The sequence below is a fragment of the Centroberyx affinis genome, unplaced genomic scaffold, assembly GCF_046629955.1.
Source record: "Centroberyx affinis isolate AG114_WGS23_722 - 3 ecotype Tasmania unplaced genomic scaffold, CSIRO-AGI_Caff_v1 ptg001967l_1, whole genome shotgun sequence".
NCBI lineage: Eukaryota > Metazoa > Chordata > Actinopteri > Beryciformes > Berycidae > Centroberyx > Centroberyx affinis.
This window is the reverse complement of record NW_027280318.1, coordinates 102,501-113,169: the sequence shown is the minus strand read 5'-3', so window position 1 is coordinate 113,169 and position 10,669 is coordinate 102,501. Positions and strand designations below refer to the sequence as shown.

General features: G+C 41.7%; 1 protein-coding gene and 1 non-coding gene across 5 annotated transcripts in view; both read right to left on the bottom strand.

Moving 5' to 3' along the window:
* Positions 1-220: 220 nt before the first annotated feature.
* Positions 221-302, bottom strand: trnas-cga (transfer RNA serine (anticodon CGA)). The gene has a single exon. It is a non-coding gene; the product is annotated as a tRNA-Ser (tRNA).
* A 1,981-nt stretch (positions 303-2,283) lies between these two features.
* Positions 2,284-10,669, bottom strand: part of wipf1b (WAS/WASL interacting protein family, member 1b) — a 30,097-nt gene continuing 21,711 nt past the window's right edge. For all 4 annotated transcript variants that reach the window (XM_071530766.1, XM_071530767.1, XM_071530765.1 and 1 more), the window contains exons 5-9: positions 9,296-10,025; positions 7,564-7,664; positions 6,835-7,053; positions 5,979-6,092; positions 2,284-4,700 (exon numbers count right to left, since the gene is read on the bottom strand). In XM_071530766.1, coding sequence (XP_071386867.1) covers positions 4,648-4,700; positions 5,979-6,092; positions 6,835-7,053; positions 7,564-7,664; positions 9,296-10,025 — 1,217 coding nt within the window. In that variant the 3' untranslated portion in view covers positions 2,284-4,647. The remainder of the gene's footprint in view (positions 4,701-5,978; positions 6,093-6,834; positions 7,054-7,563; positions 7,665-9,295; positions 10,026-10,669) is intronic.

The window sequence follows — 10,669 nt, the reverse complement described above, 5'->3', positions numbered from 1 at the left end:
ATAACTACTACTCTGTTTGAACTGTTTAAAGGCCTAAAGCATTTTGATAGTAATGGTTTCCTTCCCATTAGAGTTACATTAGCATAGATACTGCTAACAAGACAGTGGTATGGTGCCAATTTCCGAATACCAAACACAATGGGCTTGATGAAAGACTAACAGAAACTGTGTTAAGTATTAGTGCAATGATCATAACATCAGCCAATGTTGAGCAGTGGAACGCTGTGAGCAGGGTTTGAACCTGCGCGGGGAAACCCCATTGGATTTCGAGTCCAACGCCTTAACCACTCGGCCATCACAGCTCTCTGAACAACAGTATTATTTCATTGTTTCATTCTGCATGGACTCGGACAATCATTTAGCAAAAGGCTTGATTAGTGCTCAGTTCTCTTCAAGACAGTAGCATTAGTGTCATACTGCTTTCACTGAGCTGTACAATGTGCATCTGCAGTTGTAGGACTGCAGGGAATTAGCTGAAGACTTGGAACATGTCCATAATAACATTGACAGGAGATACTATTTAATAGAAGAACACTGTGAGCAGGGTTCAAACCTGCGTAAAGAAATCCCTCTGGATTTCAAGTCCTACATCTTAACCACTCAACCATAACAGCCTGAATAAGGAAATATATTTAAAAACTATATCCAAATGTCCTGAAGGTTAAACACACTACAGGCAGTCTTCATGTGTCTTTTTATTATTTCATTACACATTGTTTTAAACAACCATTTCGAATCAATGCTAACTTTAATTTGTTAGTCGGATGTGTAAGTAGTCAGATGTTTTTGTTTTTTTCTCAATAAACAATACTCTGGTGTGAAAAACCTTATGTATGTTATAAAAGGAAGCTTGACTTTTTTTGACATGATCAATAGGACAGGCTTATAAAAACAATGATCAGTCACACTGAGTTTTTGGGAGATTGGCTTATTGGTCAAAAGTGATGAGAACATAAACCCCAAAATCATCCATGTGTCCCTGGTAGATCAGTTGCTCCAGTGCTCCAACACTTTAGCATACACTATGTTAAAGGAAGGCACATACTGTATCTACAACACGTGTCTATTTCCACAGGCGAACATAGGAGTGTCTGTGCTTCCGAGTGTAAATACCACCTCAGCTCAGATATTTTTATTTTCTCTAGTCTGGGTTTCAGGATTTGTCATGTCAAAATTACATCACAAATTCTACCAATCAATGTCCAGTCAACAGCTCTCCGTTGGTTCCACACCTCCCCCCTCTCAGGGGCGGGGGTACCTTTTGTTTTGAGAGAGTAGCACAATGCTAATGTTAGTACGGAAGAGGATTAGGGCCACGTGAAAAATGTATTTGAGTTCTGAGTTTAAAGTCAGAATTCTGAGTTTAATCTCAGAATTCTGAGATTGATGTCAGAATTTTGACATTAAACTCAGAATTCTGACTTTATTCTTAGAAGTCAGAATTCTGAGTTTAATGTCAGAATTATGACTTTATTCTCAGACTTTAATCTCAGAATTATGACTTTAATCTCAGAATTATGACATTAAACTCAGAATTCTGACTTTATTCTCAGAATTCTGACTTTAAACTCAGAACTAAAATACATTTTTCACATGGCCCTAATCCTCTCTTCTGTACGTTAACATATTAGCCAGTTAGCTAGTGACTTCTGCTTATTTCCCAAAGCTGAGGGAACAACGGCTGCGGAGAGGAACGCCACTGACAAAAACATGACGGATTTTCAACCACATTTCACTGGAGTCCACACTTCAGCCAAACATATATGAACTGCCGCTGTGAGTCAAGCAGCTTCCCCATGGGAGGAAGGTGTGGCTGGGACAGACAGAGGGGCTGGAGAGGCTCGGGTGGTGCATGCGGGACCGTTGCAGTTTTTGCTTGAATCCCTATGGTTGAATTGAAGAACAGGGATCATCCAGTCCAACACCGTACCAACATCACACTGCTAGGAGGAAAATGCTATTGCAGGTAAATACAGTCATTTCTAAGTCGCTTTCATCCAATCCACACAGATTTAATCTTTTCACTGAAAATTTGGTCATTTAATTATTTCCTGTTGAGACAGCAGTTTCACTTTCACATTCAATGCACTGAGCTATGTGAGAATAATGATTGCACAACATAAATCACTACATACAGACACTGACGCTAAACCTGGATCAACAAAGGCTTCAGCATCCTCATCTGTGATCAAATGATCTTCTCTTGAGCAATAGCATCAAAATATCTTTTAAGCAGGCTATGCATAGACCAAAAAACTCAAATATCACTCCAGACAGAGCATATAAGGCATCTTAAAAGCATATTTATTTATTCGTTGATGTAAATAGGTATATTTCTGTATGATTGTCATTTAGAAAATTTTTCGGTGACCAACACATGATCATAATACAACAACGTCAAGTATACAAAAGACCATTCAAAGCAGTGCTGGGTAAAGCAAAAAAAAACAAAAAAAAACCAACAAAACAAAAACATAATACTGCACAGTTGTGAAACATAACTTAAAACAGTCCTTCAATACCACTTGATCAGATCATACAGTTACATACATAGGTCCTTCTTAAGTCAAGGCAGCTTTTAAGGAAACAGCAAAATAAGAACCCCAATCAGTTCAATGGTAAACCAATGCCGCCACAACAAAACCCCATACAATGGTCCTTTTAAAGCAGAGTTGATCTGGATCATGCACATTAAATGCGTGCTCGCATCACATCGAGACAATCAAAATGAAAAGTACCGTTCAGTGGTTCCAACAGGAACTCCATACATACTTACACAGCGAGATACACATACTGTTAAGGCACATATGGCTTTGGCAAATCAAACACCGGTGTTTCCCCCGATGTTTTTCGCAGCAGTGGCAGGAGGGCGGGTCATTTTTGTTTTGGTTCGACTGGTTCCACGTCTGTCCGTGTTTTTAGTCACCGTTTTGGTTCCAATGCTGTAGTTATTAAAGAGTAATTAAACCCCAAACCCAAATCTGTGTAAACCCTGAGATCTACTGGTAAAAAGCATGTAACTGAAATTGACATCTCCTATTGGCTGATCTTTGGTTCCAGGTGATGTCACCACCTGTCGTACTCTGTAGAAGGTGACATCACCTGGCACCAGAGATTACGCAGTTTTGGGTTTGGGTTTAGTTTCTCTTTAAGATTCTTTGCTGTGTTGAATATTCTACACGTTGTGGAAATCAGGTTTTTTTTATCGTCTCTGTTTTCACATTGACATCAGCAGAGGTGGTAGCTTCCTAGGTCAGCGATTCTCAACCTTTTTCATATCAATGACTCCTAATTTAGTCCACATTGGGACCACGGACCTCCACTTGATGAGATTTTCTCTCTCTGACCCAAATCTGAGAATATTTTTATTGTTGGATATGATTTTGTCCAGAATTCCATGAGTATCTGTATTGTAGCTAGAGAAATAACAGTGAAATGATGACCGAAACAGTCATTCTTCCACATTCTCTAATTGTGGTAACTTTAACAATTCATCAATTTGCTGGGGACCCCCTGGAACCCTCTCAAGGACCCCTGGTGGTCCCCGGACCCCACGTTGTGAACTACTGTCCTAGGTGGCCCCGATCCAGCTGAATGAACACAGGGGAAAAAACACTCAAAACACACACACACACACATAGTTTAAGGCACAACAGGCATCCCTGACTACTTCCCTTAACTCTCGTACGCAGCCTGAAATTACAATCCTGAAAAGAAGAAGGCACCGGGGAAACACTGACGGCACAAACGGATAGCAACAGCTTCTCAATACAACTGGGGAAGCTGATTGGTGCAAGATAAACGCTGACTGCTGTTGCATGATAATCCTGGGACTACAATGCTGGCAACAATATTGCCAAGAGATGTTATACATATATATATCTTTTTATTTGACTTTGCTTTACATAATCCTTTCTGTGCCAAGTAAACAGGGTGAGAAATTCACACAAGCTACCTGCCAAATTCTGGTAAGTTTGTCTACTAAAATATTGCATCTGGCGGGTGAATTATGGAATCCATCAGCTGGACGAAAAGGTGAATTAAAAAGTTAGTTTCCTGCCCTGTGAGTAAGTCTCATGACCCGGAAAGCCAAAATTGGGGCAGACAATATTGTCTTCACCTGGGAGACGCAATGAAGTCAATGGAGATAATGCAGTCGGTTCATGAGAATACTGTTGTTCATAAGTGACGTGTAAATTGCTCATGTACTTCACCTCAAAATGTTGCGTGTTTCACAGCCACCAGGTCAACGAAACCCACCCATGATGCATCATCTATCTGCGGTCATGCATTGTTAATCTGAAAACTAGGCGCTCTCTCTCCTGCCTTAAAAAAACTGACAGTTTAGAGGTTTTTTGTTTTTTTTTAATCCAAGCACAGTGCACCAGAGTATAAACTGGGCCCGTGTTGAGGCTTTGGTCTTTAGTTTGGTGCTGTGATGCTGATGCTACAGAGGAACTCCACATAGTGAGTCGGTCCTTTTACTTGGTCAATAGTACTTCAATGCGTTTTGTATATTACAGTCCATACATGAACCACATGCTGTAGGTCAAAGCAGAGTGAGAGCAACAGAGAGAGAGAGAGAGACAGGTGGAGAAAGAGAGAAAATAGTTCCAGGTGTTTTTTGCGATCGGTGCGACCTCCTCTTCACCTGGGTATAGGAGGAAGTGGAGGAGCTCCTCTCTCCTTTTTACCAGTACCTGGGAAGAAGCAAACACAGACAAATGATGAATATTTCCCCCGACTTTCCTGAGGAGGTTTAATTTTCTTCCACCGGGTGGCACTGTGTCTCCAGAAGCCGACCAAGGCAGAGTGCAGCTGGATTTCAGTCCCTCTCCGCCTACCCCACTAGTTTGAACAATGCAATGAAATGGGAATGGAGACGGAGGGGAAGGGATGGAGCAGTCTATCAAATCAATCTGATTACGTAGAGTTGAACTAAAGTAAGAAACTACGAAACAACCAGTTACGTTCACCTACTCTTTATTTTTAACCCTGGAAAAAAGGAGAACTGAGGATTTAGCACCTAATCAGCAGTTCAATAATATATACACTACCAGACAAAAGTTTGGACACACCACATTTTTCTTTACTTTTACTATTTTTCCACATTTTAGAATAATAGTGAAAACATCAAAACTATGAAATCACACAAATGGAATTATGCAGTGGCCAAAAAAAGTGTTAAACAAATCAAAACTATCTTATATTTTAGATTCTTTAAAGTAGCCGCCCTTTGCCTTGATGGAAAGGCAAAGGCTATGGAAAGAAATGCATACATAGGCATCAACTTCACTATTTATATTTGTTTAAGAAACTCATTTCAAGCATTTAAGCATAAGCCTTTAGATCCAAATGGCTTTAAGAGAATGAGAAACATAGAACATTAAATCAGGTGTGTCCAAGCTTTTGACTGGTAGTGTACATGTGATTATGTTAGTATTATTGTCTCCTATCTAAAACAACACTTTACACTAAGCACTAGATGTCATATAGCAGGATCTTTTTTGGCAATGTATAGACCAAGCAGTAAATACATTATTACATATTTAAACAATTCATAAACAGCTGTAAATATCAGAAATATACACAGATTTATTTTTGTTACAAGATGTAGACGTCTACTACACTTTCACTTTTAAACCCTATGTAGCCTAATTTTAGCTTAGACGTCAATAACCATTTAGACGTCTCGGAAAAATCAACGTAAAATTGCTCAGCGGGCAACAAACATGTTTTAGTGTTTCTGACCTGTTTAAATAGATTATTCCTGCCACTAGTCTCTTGCAATCTACTTTAAGACATTTCTCAAAAGAGTATGTGTTTGAGATTTATACCAAAACACTTTTTGATGATCTAATTTCCCCGCGGTGATCATTTAAGTTAAATTCATTTAAGTAAATCCAATTTGTGCCTGCATATGTGTGAATGTTTTATGTGCACAAGTGTGTGTGTGTGTGTGTGTGTGTGTGTGGGACCTCTGCCGTCGCTCTTGCCCATCTTGCTGGGGTAGGTCTTCTGGCTTGGGACGTAGGGCTCAGGAGGAGGCAGGTCCGACACCGGGTGGAACGTGAACCGGCACTCCCACTCATCTGGTAAAAAAACACACAACACGAATGCAGTTGAATGGGTTTGTCTGCCATATAATACAGAGGAACTCATATGCTATAAACACAATATGAATAGAGGTGAATGGGTTTCTCACACAGAGACTAACAGGACACAATAATGCCTTGTCTTTGAGGAAGACTTTTTCACAATCATCTATAAGGTTGACCTTGGACTTAAGGATAGAGCATATAGATATATTGATATATTAGATGATTGTGTGACTTTTCAATTCACCATGCTTTATTGGCATGAAAGTTAGGAACAATATTGCCAAAGCATCAAGATAGAGATAATAGTGTCTCTTTTTCTCTCAGTGAACACGCTTATTTTTATTTCCCTTAATTAATATTTGTGCATTTTGTTGTTTTTGTACCATTTTCCTCCGTGTTGAGTTTTGCTATCATTTCTGTCACTGTTGTCTCAATTTTCTTCCTTATTTCTCTCTGTTGGTGAGATATTTTTAAAAGCCACTCAACTTCTTATCCTCTATTAGCTTTTTATCTTTTTTATGTATTATTTATTTTTTCATTTTCCCACTTTCCCACTACAAACCATACCTTGTATGATTATCAACCAATAAATAATTGCTCATAAAAAAATAAGCCACTACAATTTTTTTTGGTCTCATCTGCTCAAGTTTGTATATGTCTTCTTCTCTCTTTCCGCTTTCATCAGTTGTGCTACTCAAGCAGACTAAACTAATATCTTCAGCGCTCGACTCACCTGATGCCTGGTGGTGGTGAGAGTTTTGGAACCCGTTACCCATGGGTGGTGGAGGGGGAGGGGCCCCGGCTGTCCCCGGCCGGTCCGGAGGGAGCGGGGGTCGACTGATGGGACCCCCGCGAGGAGGCTCCGGGCCCGGCCGGCCAATAGGAGAAGGAGCTGCCGATGACCTCACACTGCCCCCGCTGCGACCTGAGGGGGGAGGAGGAGGAAGTGGGCCTACAGAGGTAGAAAAGAAAATGACATCATCAATATCATCAATAAAAATCGACTGATATGCTTAATTAGTAGTACAGTAGTAGCATGAAGCAAGCATGTTTTAAGGAAAATCCACCCTTGGATACTCTTATACTGTTAATTTATGATGTTCAATGCGTTCCAGGTGTTATTTTGTAATGAAGTGTTGTAATTTACTTTGTTGGTGTACCCACTTTCCCTCGACATTTCCCAGAATGCCTTTCAACAACCCCCAGAGAATGGGCAGAACTTATACTGAACTTGGTTACATGTTTTTGTTTGTTCTATTTGAAATTAATTTATCAATCCGCACACATGACTATAGATATTTCCTTGCTGGTGACGTCAGAACTGATTTAAGTCGAGGAAATCAGTGTCCATCACCAAACGCTGAGTTCCCAAGTACTATTAACTCATATCTATTGTCTTTCCCGTATTACGTGTATGCAGCAGTAATCCATCGCTCAATTAATCAGTCAATCAAGGCTTCACCTGTGCGTCCTGATGATTGGTTCCTTCCCAGAGCGGGCGGTCTCTCGCTTGGCGGGGGAGGGAGGGGTCCTGTTCGCCCGGGCGGGGGGGCTGGAGCATGGCTGGTGAGGAGAATCAAAACCTTAAACATACCTATTTTTATTTGATTTATCTTTTGCAGTATTTTTAGTGAAGCAGAAGGCTGTTTAACAGAGAACACTCACTGTGAAAAGCACAAATCGGGCTGCAGTATTAAGTGATATTAACATACTTTGCAGATCAAATTATCTGGATTTTTGAAACACTGAAATTTTCAACATTTACATTTTTTTTCACCAAATAGTATGCAAAATTTTGAAATAGGGGTACATGATGCTTTTGTAGCAAGTGTATATGAACATTAATATACAGTATTTCAGTACATCAGGACTAGGGCTGAACAATTAATCAAAATTTTATCGAAATCGCAATATGGCCTACTGCAATTTTCAAATCGCAGGAGGCGCAATATTTGTTAAAGGTGAAATGTGTGTCAAAATACCATTATAAATTAAATATTGTTGTGCTGCAGAGATGTCCAGGCTTACACATCATATTCTACAGACTTAAGAAAACATCTTTGTTTGGTACAAAATCACACCATAATCATTTTAATATGTTTTTCAATGAAAATGAGAATAATGATGTAAAAATGATCATTCCCTCTAATATCGCAAATCATATCGCAATTGCAATATCAGTCAAAATAATCACAATTAGATATTTTTTCAAAATCGTTCAGCCCTAATCAGGACCTCTGTTGATCTAACACATAAGATTTAGGCAAACTGTGACCATTGGTTTGAATTCGGGGGTGGGAAAACCGGGGCAAGCAAAATGACTGAGGCAAGTTGAGCAAAGCAACTACTGCAGTAAAGATGCTCAGTGGCCACAGTAATACACTGTGGCTGTACTGGACATGTAAAGCAGGATGGTGCTGAGAAAGAGCATGTATGTTCAGGTTTAAAAAAGACACTGCTCTTCTCAGAGGGAAGCTACATGGAGAACTTTGCATGATGTTTGAACTGCTGCATTACAAAGCAGCCGTTGGGAAGGCACAGCAACAATGTTGGAGTTCTTCTACAGTCCAAAAGATAGGGTGAGCCGGCGTCAAGCAGGCATCAAGATTTGAATCTATGCAAACTTTGAAACAGCCACCAAAGGAGGTTCGACTGTCAGGAGCATTCTTTCAGTGGCCGATACCTGGGACCATTCGCACAAACTTAGTTTAAGACTAGTTAGACTGGTCTTAGACTCTCAGGTGAGACTAGTCTAATCAAGACAAGGAAAGTTAGCCCCTCCCCCCTGGCTAAGCTTGGGTTAAGAACTTTGTTGCTATGGCAACAAGCAAGCTGTTCTGTAACTGTGTGAAGTTGAGTGGGAAGTTTAAATACTGAAGCTGTTTCATATAAGATGCCAAATCTTTGGTTTTTGGAAAGAGCCTTAAGAAGAGAACAAGTCTTTAGAGACAGAAGAGATCTACAACAAGAAGTAGTGGAGCGACTGTGATTTCCTAGAGAAACCATCCTTATGTTTAAAATAAAATAAATAGGTCTTTCTTTATGCAATTGGCCCGATGGTAATGCTGGATACACAATGGCTTCAGTGCTGTTAAAACTTTAGAAATATGGATTCATGCCTCTTGTAAGCATTTGTTAAAAAGTTACTAAAAAGACTATCAAAAAAATGAAAATCAATAAAATTGAGACATTACCTGTTGAGCGAGAGGTTCCGCTGGGGCAGGCGGGGGGTGCTGTGGTCGTCCCCTCCAGCCGGAGTGGAAAGGAGGGGAGGAGGGCCCGGTCGGCCCGGCGGGAGGGGAGGCGCGCCCCCGCCAACTGAGGAACGAGAAGAAGAGGAGGAAGTGGGAGAGGAGGAAGGTTTGGAGTTGAGAGAGGGGGGAGGAGGCGGCCCGTCGCGGGGCATGGCCGGTCGATGGCCTCCCATGGGAGCCGGCGGCGGCGGGGGGCGGTCGTCGGAGAGCGAGGGCCTTCCTCCAGGAGCCGGCGGCAAGGGAGGCCGGGAGCTGTTGGAGGGCGGAGGAGGCGGGGCGGAGAAGCCCAGCCGCGGCCCGGCCGAGGAGCCTCCCGGCGGGGGAGGGAGCGGGCCGTGCCTCCCCGGTGGAAGGCTGGGAGGCTGGGAAGGTCCGGGAGCAGAGCCGGGTCTGGGCCCTCCAGGGACAGGAGGAGGAGGGCCGCCGCGGGACTGGAAGCCCTGGTTGGGTCGAGGGGTGCTGGGTACGGGAGGAGGAGGGCCTCCCGGAGTGTCCTGCCTGGAGGAGAAATTCGAGCGGCCCCTGGGGAGATCAGGGGCGTTGCTGCGGGGAACAGCCGGGGCTCCTGGGAGTTTAGGAGGGCCGGTGGAGACTCCACCTCCGCCGAAGGGCCTGGGGCCGCTGGAGCGGGCACCTGGGGGGAGCATGGGGCCGCGGCTGGGTCCCGAGTCTGGAGGAGAGACAGGACAACAACAGCAAAGTTATAACTGAACTATGTTAGAGGCACTGCCTGAGCTTTCTTCCTGTGTTGCTGTGTCACAAATATTAATATTACATATACGAATATTACATTTAACAAAGACAGAAAAGTCTAAACTATCCTCAAACATTTCCCCCCCCAACTGAGATTTCAGTAGTGTTTCTCTCTCTTCCAGAGTTTTATAGGAATAATAACTCTTATCAAGGTAATAATGACACAGACTCCATGACAAAATCACAGGTCAGAGATACAGGTCAACATACTTTATCATGATATTAGACAGAAAATGGCATCATATAATTGGAGAAATAATACAAATTAAACTAACTCTGCAGCTTTTTGTTCAGAATTTCAATATATGAAATCAATATATTCTGGGCTATTGGGTATTATGGACCAATAACGAGTTGCTAATAGCAGAATTGTGGATACCAACATTCATTATTAACTCTTTTACCAAAGAAAATGAAATATTAGAGTTGAAATGAACATCAATCCAATGTGGTTAACATGCCAAAGTCCATTTTTATGCTATATTTTATACTAACATACTCCAACAAAAGGCCCAACTGGACCAATACATTTGTTGAAATAAATAAATACATATATATATA